At 53.8% G+C, this 15,264-nt stretch overlaps 9 protein-coding genes across 9 annotated transcripts; 5 read left to right on the top strand and 4 right to left on the bottom strand.

The window, feature by feature from the left end:
- Positions 1–297: 297 nt before the first annotated feature.
- Positions 298–2,037, top strand: MYCGRDRAFT_43945 (uncharacterized protein; the record flags this gene model as incomplete). The annotated part of the gene is made up of 1 exon (XM_003851828.1): positions 298–2,037. One exon carries the CDS (start codon positions 298–300, stop codon positions 2,035–2,037), a length of 1,740 nt encoding a protein of 579 aa, XP_003851876.1.
- Positions 2,038–2,604: 567 nt separating this feature from the next.
- On the top strand, positions 2,605–3,672 carry MYCGRDRAFT_43457 (uncharacterized protein; the record flags this gene model as incomplete). Its single annotated transcript, XM_003851829.1, has 1 exon — positions 2,605–3,672. A coding segment is annotated over one exon (1,068 nt), but the record flags the coding sequence as incomplete, so codon positions are not given.
- A 51-nt stretch (positions 3,673–3,723) lies between these two features.
- MYCGRDRAFT_109813 (uncharacterized protein) lies at positions 3,724–6,486 on the bottom strand (the record flags this gene model as incomplete). The annotated part of the gene is made up of 4 exons (XM_003851396.1): positions 3,724–5,006; positions 5,071–5,453; positions 5,709–5,805; positions 5,857–6,486. 4 exons carry the CDS (start codon positions 6,254–6,256, stop codon positions 3,724–3,726), a joined length of 2,163 nt encoding a protein of 720 aa, XP_003851444.1.
- A 191-nt stretch (positions 6,487–6,677) lies between these two features.
- MYCGRDRAFT_59874 (uncharacterized protein) lies at positions 6,678–7,623 on the top strand (the record flags this gene model as incomplete). The annotated part of the gene is made up of 3 exons (XM_003851830.1): positions 6,678–6,752; positions 6,807–7,109; positions 7,170–7,623. 3 exons carry the CDS (start codon positions 6,715–6,717, stop codon positions 7,567–7,569), a joined length of 741 nt encoding a protein of 246 aa, XP_003851878.1.
- A 202-nt stretch (positions 7,624–7,825) lies between these two features.
- MYCGRDRAFT_17273 (uncharacterized protein) lies at positions 7,826–8,398 on the bottom strand (the record flags this gene model as incomplete). The annotated part of the gene is made up of 1 exon (XM_003851395.1): positions 7,826–8,398. A coding segment is annotated over one exon (573 nt), but the record flags the coding sequence as incomplete, so codon positions are not given.
- A 737-nt stretch (positions 8,399–9,135) lies between these two features.
- Positions 9,136–10,254, bottom strand: HTR2402 (histone H3; the record flags this gene model as incomplete). The annotated part of the gene is made up of 3 exons (XM_003851394.1): positions 9,136–9,696; positions 9,763–9,870; positions 10,092–10,254. 3 exons carry the CDS (start codon positions 10,114–10,116, stop codon positions 9,419–9,421), a joined length of 411 nt encoding a protein of 136 aa, XP_003851442.1.
- Positions 10,255–10,446: 192 nt separating this feature from the next.
- On the top strand, positions 10,447–11,270 carry HFO2401 (histone H4; the record flags this gene model as incomplete). Its single annotated transcript, XM_003851831.1, has 3 exons — positions 10,447–10,539; positions 10,614–10,751; positions 10,819–11,270. The coding sequence occupies 3 exons, from the start codon at positions 10,530–10,532 to the stop codon at positions 10,980–10,982; spliced, it is 312 nt and encodes a 103-aa protein (XP_003851879.1).
- Positions 11,271–11,864: 594 nt separating this feature from the next.
- On the top strand, positions 11,865–12,738 carry MYCGRDRAFT_43351 (uncharacterized protein; the record flags this gene model as incomplete). Its single annotated transcript, XM_003851832.1, has 2 exons — positions 11,865–12,035; positions 12,091–12,738. 2 exons carry the CDS (start codon positions 11,865–11,867, stop codon positions 12,736–12,738), a joined length of 819 nt encoding a protein of 272 aa, XP_003851880.1.
- Positions 12,739–14,164: 1,426 nt separating this feature from the next.
- On the bottom strand, positions 14,165–14,993 carry MgRas1 (ras small GTPase; the record flags this gene model as incomplete). The annotated part of the gene is made up of 2 exons (XM_003851393.1): positions 14,165–14,671; positions 14,728–14,993. Coding segments are annotated over 2 exons (588 nt in total), but the record flags the coding sequence as incomplete, so codon positions are not given.
- Between the last annotated feature and the right edge of the window lie 271 nt (positions 14,994–15,264).

Genomic DNA, 15,264 nt, shown 5'->3' with positions numbered 1-15,264 from the left:
CTTCCAGGGTCCAATTTCACGCGATGCTTCCGGTCTCCAGCTCACTCCTCGAGGAGTAACTTATTTGAACCGTCTTTCGCAGCACACATCAATTTCTCGGGAAAACCCAACATGCCTCCATCGAAATCAAAAGGCTCAGCGAAGAGCCTGAATTTCTCAAAATCACCTTCAAGGCCTACTAAGCTGCCAGCTGGAACTCCGTAAGCTTCTCCCATATAAAGAAGCCAGAGTGTCCAAGGGCTGACTTCGGATCGCAGTTCGCGGCGACAGCAGAATGTTCCAATTCACATGCCGGCCATGTCGGCCTTCTACATTCTCTTCACAAGCCATCTGGTAGCCGCAATATTCAGCCCGATTCAGGACTGCGATGAAGTCTTCAACTACTGGGAGCCGACACATTACCTCAACCATGGGCACGGGTTCCAGACTTGGGAGTACTCACCCGACTATGCCATTAGATCTTGGACGTATGCAGGTCTCCATGCTATTGTGACGCCTCTTGTCAAGTTCCTACCAGCCCTTGCTAGCCCAAAGGTCGCGGAATTCTACCTCCTCCGCGGCACTCTCGCATTTGTGTGCGCAGTCTGCGAGTCAAGACTCTTCTCCAAGATCTCCGTGGCGCTGAATCCAAGGATTGCCATCTTCTACCTTCTCATCACTGTGACAGCACCTGGCATGTACCATGCGAGCGCGGCCTACCTCCCGAGCAGCTTCGCGATGTACTTTGTCACGCTTGGCATCGCGGCGTTCATGGACTGGCGCGGCGGGCTACGTACCGCACAGGGTATCTTCTGCTTTGGTGCCGGAGCTTGCCTCGGATGGCCGTTCGCTGCAGCAATGTCTGCTCCATTCTTGCTCGAGGAGCTGCTTCTGGCATGGTTGAGCAGCCGAGAAGGTCTCATCGAGCTTTTCTGGCGAGTGGCCGATGGCATTGCTCGAGTGCTGCTAGTTCTGTCTCTGCAGGTTGGTCTGGACTCTTTCTTGTACAAGAAGCTGGTTCTGGTGCCTCTTAACATTGTCTGGTACAATGTGTTCAGCAGCAAGGGCCCTGACCTCTACGGGACCGAGCCGTGGCACTTCTACTTGAGGAACCTATTCCTGAATTTTCATGTCTGGTTGCTTCTGGCACTCGCCTCCATGCCGCTACTTCTTACTCAGCACTTCTTGCGTACCAAGGGAGCCACGAAGTCGAGCTACCTCCGAGGCATAGTCTTCCTGACGCCATTCTACCTGTGGCTGGCAATATTCACACTGCAGCCGCACAAGGAGGAGAGATTTATGTATCCGGCCTACCCAGCATTGGCTCTCAACGCAGCTGTTGCCATGCACATCATACTCGCAAACCTCGGGTCGACCGATCCGAAGGACCTTGTCAGCGCTATTCCTGTTCAATTGCGCCTCTTGGGAATCCTCGGATTTGTTGTCGTTGCGACAATTATTGCCGTCTTCCGTACGCTGGGTACTGTCACTGCTTTCAGCGCTCCTCTGGAGATCTATAAGCCTTTACACCAGGCAGGCATGTCCAATATCGGAGATCTGGTGTGTCTAGGTAAGGAATGGTACCGCTTCCCGTCCCACTACCTGCTTCCAGATGGTGTCCGCGCGAAGTTCGTCAAGAGCGAATTCAAAGGCCTTCTTCCGGGAGAGTTCTCGGAAGCCACCACAGGATTCGGTGTCTTCCCGGGAGCATGGCTAGTTCCCAGTGGAATGAACGATGAAAACCGCGAGGACCTCAGCAAGTACACCGACCTGCAGCGCTGCAATTTCATGGTCGATGTGAATCTACCCAGCACGCAAACAACAGCTTTGGAACCAAGCTACATCGACGACCAGCAAATATGGGACAAAGTCAAGTGCTTGCCATACTTGGATGCCGCATCGACTGGCATTGTCGGACGATTGGGCTACGTGCCAGATCTGGCATTCATTCCAGCAAAATACAAGAGAGTGTGGGGAGAATACTGTCTGCTGAAGAGGAGGCAGAAGGAGCAACGAGAGTATCCAAAGGCGCTGCCCAACGTTGAGCGGCTGTTGTGATCCGGGCGACGAGCTTCCACATATTCTGCAGACAGGCCATTACTCAATGCAACAAGCCGGACCCACTTGCCACAAATGGCAGATACCTTATCAATGACCCAAGCCGGTTTCGAGCTCTGACAGCTGCGCGCAGATCCACGCCTATCGTCGAGCGATATCGATAAGACCTCAACATGTCTTTGCGCGTGGTGGTAAGAGACGTTCGTGTTTTGTTTGAGTCGAGGCGTTGCTTCGCTCAACAACTTCGACAGCAATGCTCGCAGCTATCACAGAGTCCTTGCTCGACCTAGTTCACAGGCTTCAAGGAGAAACTTCCCAGACGTACCCGATCGGCTTCATCATCCTGCTCACTGCCGTCTCGATACTGGTCTACCGTGTAATCAAGCACTTGTTCGAAGGACCTGCATGCCAACCATGGCTAGCATCTCGTCATCATTCACTTGGAACGCAGAAGTCTCGTTCGAGCTCCGAAGGGCTCGCTCGGTCCGCGGCGCGAAAGCCAGGGAGTGAGTAGCAATTACATACCGTTGCGGTGCTGCAGTGTCTGAGCATGAACATCTCACAGCCTGGGAACCTCATCCATTTACTCGTCCCAAGCCCGCTCCCTACCGTGACTGGTCTCTCGCCACCACCACGCCACTTCCTTACCGCCCTTTCCGCCATGGCCCATATCACATAACCATGGGTCTCCGCACAATGCAATGGGATGACTGGATCGAACTGGATAACGAATACCTCAAATTTCACACCCTCAAAGCCCAGCGCATCGCCTCTCGTGGCGCGAAGTGCTGCCGGACGGACCCAGAGCCGCGCGTTGTCGACGGCGCTGTGGAGCTCCTCGAAGAACTGGCATCTTACCTCCCGGATCGCTATCCCAGCCTGTTCCGCAGAACAGAAGTCGGCATCGACAATCTTGCCACAGGAGAATGCTTCGACATCCGCAAAGACCACCTGACCGTGAACGGCATCGCCGAAGACCCCATGCAGCTCTGTGCTCGCCTCGTGCAAGACGATCTGGCCATCATGTTCGAGCGCGAAGACGGACAATACTACCTCCTCGCCGGTGCGATCTTGCTCGCAGGTTTTTGGCGCCTGGAAGATAAATTCGGTATGCCTCTCTCGAATATCCACACATCAGGAGGGGTGCCAGGCTACAAAAAGAAATTAGAAAAGGGCATGATGAATTTCTTCCACAGGGTACAGCCGGACAGGCCAGTAGTGCGGAACAACTACTTCATCCAGGTGGACGATGGACTGGCGTGGTCGGAGTCGATCGGTAGTGAAGATGGAGCCGAGGGCAGTTTTGGCTGGGACACCGCGGAAAAGAATCGGATTGTGGAGCATCATTGGTTTCGGTCGGAGAGGCAGAGTCTGAGGCGATTACCGAGGAGTGGAGGGGTGGTGTTCACGATTCGGACGTATTTTCATCCCGTGGTGGAGATCGCGAGGGAGCCGTATGTGCCTGGGAGGCTCGCCAGTGCAGTGCGCAGTTGGGGAGACGATGTGGCGAAGTATAAGGGAAGGGATAGGTATGGCGACGTGCTCCTGGAGTATCTCGATGCGAAGCATCAGGAGCAGGTCAGGAATGGGCTGGACGTGGAGAAGGAGGAGAATGCGAGAGCGTATCCTTGGTGAATAGCGGGTATCTGAAGCATGTTCATCGTAAATCGTCGGTCATGTACACCTTCACACTTGACTTTTTGACCTTGCCGCGCTCCTCAGCTTCGCCTTGTTCGCGACTTCCTCGATTTTCTCAGCTCGCCATGTACATATCTCTCTGAACGCGCAAGGTCGGCATTTGAGGTATGCATCCTCAATCTCCACTCCACGCGGCTCACGCTGTCCCTTCCACCACTTCATTACATCCTGCAGATAAGGCTCTAGGATGTCACTGTTGTACACGAAGCTGTGCCTTCCGATGACATTGCCACGATCGGCTTGTCGATACTCTGCGGATAGTAGTCGTGAAACACTAGACGAAGAAGCGTTGACGGAGATGGTCTTTGTGAACTCGGCAATCATGTGCGACCACAGCGAGCTTAGCGTGTTATGAGCCAGAATCTCCGCCAGGGGATCACTTTCTGGAGCCGCAAATTCGTCGTTGGCATCGTCCGCTTCGATGGAGACGTTTGTCATTTGAGAGGAGAAGTCGAAGTCGATGTTGCCCAACGAAGCGATGAACGTATCGCTGAAAGGCTTGTGTGGCTCGACTGTATAGCAGGCGAAGATGGGTTCTGCATCGACCTTGTTCGCGGCCAGATCCAGGAGTAGACGTCGGTACATCATCAGCTGAATCTCCGCCGGTTTCGTCTCGCTGCCTGGTCGCGGCAACTTACTCGAGCCACGAGTCTTGATGTCGCCCAGATATATCGTGCGAGGTTTCTCTCGCAGAGGTCTTAGCCATGCGCCGTCACTACCAGACACGCCGCTTGCTTGAGAGCTGGTCAAGAAGTCCTTCATTGTGCGTTGATCAGCAGGAATAGCACTTGTCTTCGCCTTCGTACTCGGTGAAGTCGAGGTGTCCCCTGATTTCAGCATGCTCTCCTCCTTCTCCTCATCTGGACATGTGTGCGAGATCTCGTCGATGATCCCAATGAACACTTCGCCCTCTACCACGCCAAAAACTTCCAGTTCCCGAGTCAGGCCCGTCGCTCGTAGAGTCCGCAAGCCTTGAATGACATTCCACAGTCGTAGACCAAGCTTGTCTTCCTTCGTAGCAATCTCCACTGGCACTTCTGTATGCACTTCCATCTCTTTGACTTTGTGTATCCTCGACCCTTTCACCATGTTCACAGTCTTCGGTATCCGCCCATGCTTCGTTAAGTTGTACCAGTATTGGATCTCGCACCACGCAGGCGACACAATGTCCGTCACAGTCATGTTCTTCTTGTATTTTGACCTACGAAACTTCTCAATGGGCGACCTCGTATCGACTTTCCCAGGCGACTCGACAGGTGGTTCGGCGGCAGCTATCGTCCGCTATGGTCAGCATGTCAGTCTCTGCCAACTCACTACTGTCTTGTCCAAACTCACTGATGAAGGCGAGACGGTTAACCTCGCTGTATTCGACTTCCACCGTACGCTCCCGCTTTTGAGGCTGGGGTAGTTGAGGTAGCTCCTGCTTGAGTTCCACCTCCAGCCCGTCCAACTGCTCGCATGTCTCCGTGAGTCCACTGATAGCTCGTGCGAGGCTGTCACGCACGCGCGCAAGACGGAGAGAATGGGTTTGCGCCTCGGGCTCATCTTGAACGACCGGTTCGGGGATGTCCTCACCGTTAAAGGAGGGAAACTGTTCGACCTTGAAGGAGTGAAACTGTTGTTGTGACTCGGATTCTGTCAAGAGTGCGTCCCAGGTTGCAGCATCGAGGTCGGAGCCATAATCGCTCTCGTTGAGGTCGAGTTCTGTGCCGTAGTCGCTGTCGTCATGATTCATCGTTTGCACAGATCCACGGCGGACACGTTTGAAGGCCATCGCTCCATCATTGTTGTTGGAGATGGCGGTATTGCAGACGGTGGAGAGCGAGAAAACAGTACACCAGGCATCAAAGCTCGCTGTCGTCGAAATCACGGTAACAAGCGAGTATTCAAGTCACGTATCAATCAATTTAGCGCGCTCGGCCCTTCTATTGGCCATCCTCCAACAAACAGAGCTCTCTCACTCTGCAACATACTCCCACAATTTCTCCAACTTGTCGTCCAGAACCTCCGCTGCCTTCTTCAATTCATCGCTCGACCCCTCGGCGCCCGCAATCAACGTACTCGGCTTCACTGTTCAAATTTCAGCTCGACTCCATCACGACTTGCCAGGAGAAACCTCACCTTGAACCACATCCGTGCCCTTCCCATCCTCCCTCTCGATGATTAAGACCTCAACCGGCACGAACAGACCGGCACTCACGTCATGCTTCAACATCGATATAGCAATCTGAGGGTTCCCAAAGATGATCCTTGCCACATTTCTGCCTCCATTCACGCCGTACAAGCCCATCCATTGTCCATGATCGAACTGTTGGAACTTCATGAATCCATGTGGTCCGAGAGCTGCATTGGTAACCTTCTCAAAGGCTCCTTTGGATTGTAAGTGGTCGATGATGCCCAAGCCGGCGCCGTCAGGCTGTTTGATGCTGGAGTTCAAACGCTCCAGGACTTGGTCAAAGGTCTTGTCGAAAGTGCGAGTGATTCGCGTGACTTGGTAGGTCGTCTCCGTTCGTTTGGCCATGGCTACGATTTCTTGCGATACCGATCGAACTTGCAACTCAGCGAGGCGGCGGTTTTTTGTATCTGTACAGCGGTGTGCTTCCGCTCTTCACGTATAGGTCTCAGTCGGAGCTACGGACTGAGTCGCTATAGCGTGATGGTAAGCCTGATCCGTTGCGTGTCTCGGTCTACTGATTAGTGATGGTGCGTTGGAGGTAGGCATATAGTACCTCTCTCGAGCCAGGCCTTTGCTGCTGTGATATACCGATTACTGATCGTTTCGCCCGAGGCGGTTCCAACCTAATAACGAGCTATCATGCCCCTCAGCCGCAACAGCGTCATTCGCATTGGTAATCGCATATTAGCAGAGCGAAGACGAAGCCTCTTCAAGTACAAGAGTCGAGAGTATCAAAACATCTTCTGACTTCCCTAGAGCATTCCCAGAAGACAGGAATTCACACCATCGCCAACACAAGCACCATGTCTAAAGCAATCGCAATCATAGCCGGCGTCGGACCGTACGTCAATCTCCAATGAGCTCTACGACAAGAATCAACTGACATTTACTCCAGTGGCACAGGAGCTGAGATAGCCAAACGCTTCGCAGCCTCCTATCCTGTTGTCCTTTTGGCCCGAAACCCCTCCAACTTCGAACCTACCGCCGAGGAGATCAACAAAAGCGGCGGACGAGCCATCGGCATCTCAACCGATGTCTCCTCTCAAGACAGCTTGAAAGCTGCCTTCAGCAAGATCGAGCAGGAGTTCTCTGGCGCTCCAATCGCCGCAGCAATCTTCAATGCCTCCTCCCGACCGAAGCGAAAGCCCATCCTCGAGATCAGCGTCGAGGACTTCGAGACTGCTCATGGCGTCGTTGCGTAAGTCCACCCTCCCTACCTCGCAAGGGCCTCAATTCTAACACAACCTCCAACCCCCAGCAAAGGAGCCTTCATGTTCGCCCAACACGTCCTTCCCGGCCTCCTCCTCCACGCCTCCGACTCCTCAGCCAAGTACCCGCCCACCTTGATCTTCACAGGCGCCACCGCATCCATCAAAGCCAACGCGCAGATGTCCGTCTTCGCATCCGCCAAATTCGCCATGCGAGCTCTATCCATGTCCATCGCGAGGGAGTACGCTCCGCAAGGCGTGCACGTTGCGCACTCGATCGTCGATGGAGTTATTGATATTGAGTTAACCAAGGAGTGGACGAAAGGCATGGCTCCCGAGGCGAAGATCGCGGCGGACGATATTGCGGAGAGTTATTGGTATTTACATACGCAGAGTAAGAGGTGTTTCACTAACGAGATTGATATTCGGCCGATGATGGAGAAGTGGTAGAGATTGGGGGAGTAGCAAACTTACCAGTAGTATTGAAGTGTCTCCCGCTAGATCATTATGGGAGAGTCTGAGTGTCGTTGATGTCCTTTGTACGTGGTGATCCTGCACCTCGCCGTACATAGTTCTACTCTTTCGTGATATCCGTCTCCTTCTTCTCAGCTTTCGGCTTCTTCTTGATCTTCTTCTTCTTGTCCTTTTCCACCCATGCCTGCTGTTGTACCTCCTGCGCGCCCGCCTGATACAGTATCTTATGCTTCTCCTTCTCCGCGGCCTCCGCCGTCCGATTCAACCAACTCAAATAAGTCTGCCAAAACACCGCAAATACCCCAGCAAACACACTCCGATTCTGCGGCCGTATAAACGTAAACGAAAACGCTGTGATCACAGGCCAGACCTTCCAACTACTCACAAACGACCTCGGAACCGTGTTCACTACCCTCTCCTTCGCTTCCGCCCAAGACCCGCCCGCGAGCAAGGTCTGCATGCCGAAGAAATACGTGTTGAACACGGGCGTGAAACACATCTGGTTGACCGTAATCTTGACCGCGAGGCTCTTAATGTGGGAGGCGTAGTTGAAGTGTCGACCGAGGAAGAGGAACCATTTGTAGCTGGGGATGCTAGAGATTCCGCCAATTACCAAGGCTCGCACACCGCGGATGGGTTCGTACCGGCCGTCGATGTAGACGTTTGTTTGCATGGTTTGGGCTGCGAGGTCGCCGAGGAAGTAGATTATGAGGCTGCTCTCAAATTGTGTCATGAGTGGACTGCGTTGTTGCATGTTTTCGTAGCCGCGGAAGGGGATCTTGATCGGTTCGATCCAGGCCCAGTATGAGCCTGTGAAGAAGGCTTTCGATGGGACCTCATTCCTGCTCTTGCTCTTGCTCGTGGAGGGCGGCTCGTTGGACTTCGAAGTCTCGTGTTGGACATTGCGTTTATGCTGGCGATTGATGTTCCGCTGGACGGTGTGGTGGAGTTTGCGAAGAGAGGACCGTCCAGCGAAGAATGCAAAGGTCATGGTGTGGGCTTTGGCAGAGGCATTGGTTCCAGGGATAAAGTCCAAAGCGCTGCGCCGGTCTTTGCTGTTATGCTGCACGTAGAGGCATGTTCTGTCTGGCGACAGCGGTCCTGGTGTATTCGTTCATGGCGGGTCAAACGAGTGTTGATGTTCACGTTTGAAGATCGTTGGAACAGGGTCTTGTGGTACGGATCCGGTGCGTGCACTAGTGCTGCCCGCAAATAGGCGTAGTTTGGCCGAAGGACTTCAGTTCCAGTGCTCGAAAGGTGACGATGAGTCTGCTCGCTGGGATTTTGAAGGGTTTGATCGCAACCAGGCAGGTCGTTTTAGTCGTGCTGTCCACGTCGCATGTCGCCATTGATACTTGCAGTCAGCTTGGCTTCCAGATACCTCAGTGCCTACGTGGCAGCAACATCGTGCACGCACTGCCGACGGTGAGTTTTCCGGAGCAGTCGACAGAGCAAATTGCGCCCGTGGACGCGTGATCGAGCAGCATCAAAACAACGCGAAAGACGAGCATCACAGCAACAGACAGAGTTGAAGACGTTTGTGAAGTTTGATCAGCGGCTTTCGCCTTTGCACCATTGTCATTATGATACATTGCATGTTGTGCTACCCTTCCACCTTGGTGCACCGTTGTGATATCTCGAAACCCATTCAGCCCATGCAATCAATTGTGTGAAAGCCCCATTGTAACGCCGTTGAAATTGTGAGAAAGAGCCAGCATCCCAAGAATCCACCGCCCATCACACCGACAATCTGTGCCGAGAGAGGTCGAGGTGGTTACTCATGAAGTCGTGTTGGAGAGATGATGTGAAGGACCGTTGTTGTCGCTTAAGAGCGCTCGCCTCGGAGACGGCGGGCAAGCTGGATGTCCTTGCTCTGGATGGTGACACGCTTGGCGTGGATGGCGCACAGGTTGGTGTCCTCGAAGAGGGAGACGAGGTAGGCCTCGACGGACTCCTGGAGAGCGCCGATGGCAGAGCTCTGGAAGCGGAGATCGGACTTGAAGTCCTGGGCGATCTCACGGACCAAGCGCTGGAAGGGCAGCTTGCGGATGAGGAGCTCGGTCGACTTTTGGTAGCGACGGATCTCACGGAGAGCGACGGTACCTGAGAGAAGATGTCAGTGAATGTTGTTGTGGTGATGAGTCATAAGACGCGTCGTTTGGTGCTTACCGGGCTTGTATCTGTGAGGCTTCTTGACACCTCCGGTGGATGGTGCGGACTTGCGAGCGGCCTTGGAGGCGAGCTGCTTGCGAGGGGCCTTGCCACCAGTCGACTTGCCTGTGATGGTGTGTTAGAGTACGTTCATGAAGATGTGTGTTGTTGGTGAGTGAAGGTGGTTGAGGTGCGCAAGGTTGCATGTGACGAGGTTGAAGTCGGTGGCGGAAACCAGCGACGACGACGACGACGACAGTGATGTCAAATTGCGACCGGAGGCGGTGATGGCGGTGATGTTGTTGATGATCTCCGTGATGGACATCATCATGAGTGTGATGACTTACGGGCAGTTTGCTTGGTACGAGCCATTGTTGATGATGTTCGTGTGGATGGTTGATGTGTTGGTGAGGATGAGTGATGAGAAAGTGGATGTCGAGGTGTAGGAATTGGTGGAAGGGCGGAGGTAAAAGAAGGGCGACGGGGCTGTGTGCAATCAAGGTCCCAAACATGTGCTGGAAAGAACACTCTGTTAGGCGTGAATTCTGATTGGTCGAAACGCAATCACGCCTGCTTGTTTTGCAACAGTCACGGGCCACGCCGAGAAGTCGCGTCGGTCGTGATTGCGGGAAAGACGCACCTCACAGCCGCACTACTTAACCGGCCCAGTCCCCCACCAAATCTGCAACTCATCCGCTTCATCAACCACCAAGCATCTCCACCAGCTTTCATCATCACTACAACAACTCCACCACTCTCACCCACCCACAACAACCTCAATCAACATGACTGGACGTACGTCTTCACTCCTCTTCCTTCCTCTTCATTCTTCTTCTTCATCAACAACATACTGACTCACTTCCTCACAGGCGGCAAAGGTGGCAAGGGCCTCGGAAAGGGCGGTGCGAAGCGTCACCGCAAGATTTTGCGCGACAACATCCAGGGAATCACCAAGCCCGCAATCCGCCGTCTGGCGCGTCGTGGTGGTGTCAAGCGTATCTCAGCCAGTATGTCCTTCACCAGATCTCCACACCTCCACATCACAACAGCCATCTGACATTCTTTCTCTCACAGTGATCTACGAGGAGACCCGCGGAGTTCTCAAGACCTTCCTCGAGGGTGTCATCCGTGACGCCGTCACCTACACCGAGCACGCCAAGCGCAAGACTGTCACCTCTCTCGACGTCGTCTACGCCCTCAAGCGTCAAGGCCGCACTCTCTACGGATTCGGTGGTTAAGCGGTTTCCGGTCTTTGGGGTTCTTTCACAACACAACACAACACACTTGCATGCTTTCACGACTCAGAAATATCCATCAGCACGGTGCTGCGGCTCAGGGAAAGCTGGTGATGGATGGCGCAGATGGGAATGGTTTTTTCAAGCAGGCTGCTCTCGGCCGAGCTTTATGGTTTTGATTGATGTGTAGCATAACGGCTCGAGGAGTTCAATGGGGAGAACAATTGAACTCAAAACAATGATACCACAGTCTATTGTTCACTCACACTCGTCTGGTCAATTTGTCTCTTCAGCATTCGCGTTCTTGTTCTCTTCGCCTAACTGACAACCCGCCTGCAAGCACTGCACTTGACGCGTCGGCTGACATCTTTCTTATTTACCTTCTCGACGCGCTTGTACTCGGCGTGATCTCGATCTTGAGCAATGACCACCGCGTTTGTTTTGAAGCCTTGAACGTGATGTCCGGATATGAACCGGTCGACGTGCATTGGCGTACCCACTTTGCGACCGTGGTAAGCCGGGAATCTTTCAGGACAGCGCCGCAGCCTTCAACGTCACCGACGAGAGTCTCGAAGACAGCAGAACACCAGGCGGATCATCTTTCACTGCATCTCTGTGACTCACGGTGAATCGACTGCTCGGCTTGGTCATATTCGGTGCTGCCAATGCACAACTTACCTATTGTGCGAGCTCGTTCATCAAATCTCTGGCAAGCTACCGGTCTTCGCCGAGGTCTTTCACCTCTGACTTGTAAGCGGACGGAGTAACGAATTGGCAGAAATGTATATACCTCTCTCACTATGACTGTGTGCTCTTGACGATAAGTATTCGCATCTCCATGTTCGTCTGCAGCATCTCACGGCAAGAAACGACACTGGGACAAACATGACAACGGCCTTCCGAGACCCGCAGCCAAAAGGCCTCTTCTTCGACGTCTTCGGGACATGTGTCGACTGGCGAAAGACAGTCACGGACACCTTGTACAAATCAGCCAAGGAGGCTCTCGATTCCTCGTCTTCAATCAGCAGCGATGTCCGATCAAGAGCCTCGGCGATGGTTCGCAGCAGTCCACCCTTCCACTCTCTATTCCCCGTCACTTACCCACCCGCAGACCTACGAACAATGGGGAGAAATCGCCCAAGAATGGCGAAACACCTACTACGCCTTTACCCGCGCCATCGCCAACGACGCCAGTCTCCGCTACAAAACCGTAGACCAGCACCATCTCGAAGCCCTTCAAGAAATCCTCTCCAACCGCGGCCTGGTCACTTCTGACTCCACCGGTTCACTCTGGAACGAGGAAAAGGTCCTCCAACTCAGTCTTGTCTGGCACTACCTCGACCCCTGGTCCGACACAGTCCAAGGCCTCGCAATGCTGAACAAGAAATTCACCACCGCGACGCTCTCCAACGGCAACGTCGCCCTACTAGAGGACATGAAAGCCCACGCCAAAATGCCCTTCACGCACATCTACTCCTCGGAAATGTTCCAGTCGTACAAGCCCAGTCCGAAAGTGTACCTCGGCGCCGCGGAGAAGATGGGCTTGAAGCCCGAGGAGTGTATGATGGTGGCGGCGCATTTGGACGACTTGAAGCATGCGAAGAGCAATGGCTTTTGGACGTTGTATGTGGAGCGGCCGAGGGAGGAGAGGAATCCGGAGTGGTTGGCGGAGGAGGCGAAGGGGTGGGTCGATGTTTGGGTGAAGATGGAGGAGGATGGGTTTGTTGCTGCGGCGGAGAAGTTGGGGATTGAGAAGTAGATGGCTGTAGATGTATGTGAGATTGTGGAACGGCTGTGCAACGTCTCGAGATGTAATGATATGTCTTTCGTGATGTCAATCGTGGTCTTCTTCATCCGTTCTATGCTTCTCCTCGGTTTTTTGTGCTGTTGCATGTTATTCGACAGCATTCGTGGGTGTTAACATGTAGTTGATTCGGAAACGTAGTAAGTACATACTCAAGTCCAACCACATCAAGCAGAACCACGACAAACTCTCACAACACAGCACTCAGGTCACCAAAAGTGGGCGTAACATTGCCAGAACACCACAAAGACCACACCCACAACAGATGGTACCTTCACAATTGCTTCCGATCGAGATACATCATCGTCGCCGACCAGTCCCACGGCTTTTACACAACCCAAACCCAAACCCTAACCCTAATCACTCCGCTAATCCAGAGGAGAAGTTTATGGAGTGCAGGAAGTTTTGCGCGGAAGACCGGCTCGGAAACGATCTCATCCTTCGGATCAAGACCCTTGGGTGTGGCATTGCTGCTTGACCTCTCTCGCTCGGAGTGACGGCATTGGCGAACGGGTGCACGGCGCTGATGAGGGTCTGCCTGACAACCTGGGTGTGAGCGGAAGTTGGAGCGTCATATGAACGCAGCCTGTCAGCGAGACGACGGAGACGGACACGAAGAGCGAAATGAAGCGGTGAGAATGAATCTTGCAATGGTCCTTGCTTCCGAAGCTCTTCTGAGCGACTCTCTATCTCACTGGGTATCGCGTCCGACACGACCGTGTCCTTCCATTTCATCCCTAGCTTTTTGTATACGCGATCCCAAGCATGCACATGGTCACTCCCTTTTGATCCTCCTTCCCATTCCCTGATGCCTCGTTTGCCGCGACTTCGACGCCGTGAACGTAGCCAAGGCCATGCCCGGCCGAAAGTGGAGCGAGGTCGGCGGAGCTCGAGCAGAGCGCTCCACGCCGGCTTGCGGCAGTGCTGCGCTACAGCGCGCGGCGAGCACTTCTCCATTTGGCAGCACGAAGCCATCATTCCACTGAAGCCATCTCATTTCAATCACCGCGTCTCGTTATGTCCTCGTCCGGCACGGAGTATGTTCAGCGCAACCACACATGCTCGCGCGCGCAGTCGTTGTCGCTGTCGCCCATGAATCTCATTGATGCTGGTCAGGCGTTTCGTGCGCTTCAGCTGCTCCCGCAGCCAGCACAGCCGCACAGTCCGCGCGAAAGCACGATGAGAGCTTGATTTTCCGAATAGTGTCCAGTGAGCATCCTCACAAAACCACGCATTTGCTGCTTCTTCCTCTATCGCGGTCTGACCGACGGTACCGCTGCTTCTTCTCCCGGTCAGAGTAGTGTTCGCCGCCATTCGTTCGAGGTGTTCGTGGTGATGCTTCGGCGTGATTTCTCGCGCCGCCTCGAGGTGGCGCGCTGGCTCTCTGTCGTCGCAGCTGGCGAACCACATCGTAAAATGCTTTTTCCACATTGACGCAATTCTTCGCCGATGCCTCCACAAATTCGCAATTCAGCTGTTTCGCCAGGGCGCTCCCCTCCTGTGTTGAGACTTCTCTTTCCGTGACGCGATCGCACTTGTTGCCAACCAACATGATCGGTGCAGGACCGAAAGCTGCGCTGCCGAGTGAGTTATGTGACATTGGTGATCCTGGGTATGTGGGCGAGCCTGCGATTGAGGACTCCTTCACCCGCTGTATCTGGTGGTGGAATTTCTGTATCCGCGTGAAGGAAGATCGCGATGATATGCTGTAGACCAGAATGAACCCTTCGCCGTCTCGTATCCACTGGTCTCGGAGTGCTGTGTATTCCTCTTGACCGGCAGTGTCGAGCACTTCCAGCATGCACGATTGGCCGTCGATCTGTACTTGTTTTCGGTAGGAGTCTTCGATGGTGGGATCGTATGTCTCGACGAAATGGTTCAGGCATAACTGCACGAGGTTAGCTTATCCACCTGCAATTTCGGCTGTAGCATTCCAGCGCATACCTGAATAGTCAATGCTGTCTTGCCGACACCACCGTCGCCCAGCACCACCAATTTGTACAGCGTCATCTTTCCGTGCGACATGTTTGCGACTATCTCCCTCTTTCCAAACGCAGATAGAATTTCGGGTGCTGTATCGCCGTCGAGCTTTCGCGAAGCACGAAATATGCAAGGATCGCCGAGCTCCTCCACCGGGTAGCTTAAGAGCAAAACTCAATAAGCGAAGTGTGCGTTGTTCGTGGAGGCGGAGATAACAGCACTCATGCGGGTTCGAGCCGGCGAAATATGTTGATCAACGCCAGGCGTGGGTGCTAAGAGAACTGGTACGAATGGTTCGAGTGGAGGCAGTCGTTATAAGAGGCACGCTCGCAGGTTCGGTGGCGGTCTGGCCAGGGTTGTAATGGCGGCGACGAGGATTGGAGGTTCGCGAGGAGCAGCCGCACGCGCGGAGGATGGAAGGATATCGTCCGGTGGCAACGGAGACAGGCCGAGGATACGCTGTACGATGTGAATGTTGTCTGTACCGGGTTGGTGGTCTTG

The sequence above is a fragment of the Zymoseptoria tritici genome, chromosome 6 (assembly GCF_000219625.1).
Source record: "Zymoseptoria tritici IPO323 chromosome 6, whole genome shotgun sequence".
In the NCBI taxonomy this organism is placed as follows: domain Eukaryota; kingdom Fungi; phylum Ascomycota; class Dothideomycetes; order Mycosphaerellales; family Mycosphaerellaceae; genus Zymoseptoria; species Zymoseptoria tritici.
Note: the sequence above shows the minus strand (reverse complement) of the source record. Positions and strands in the feature narration are given on the sequence as shown.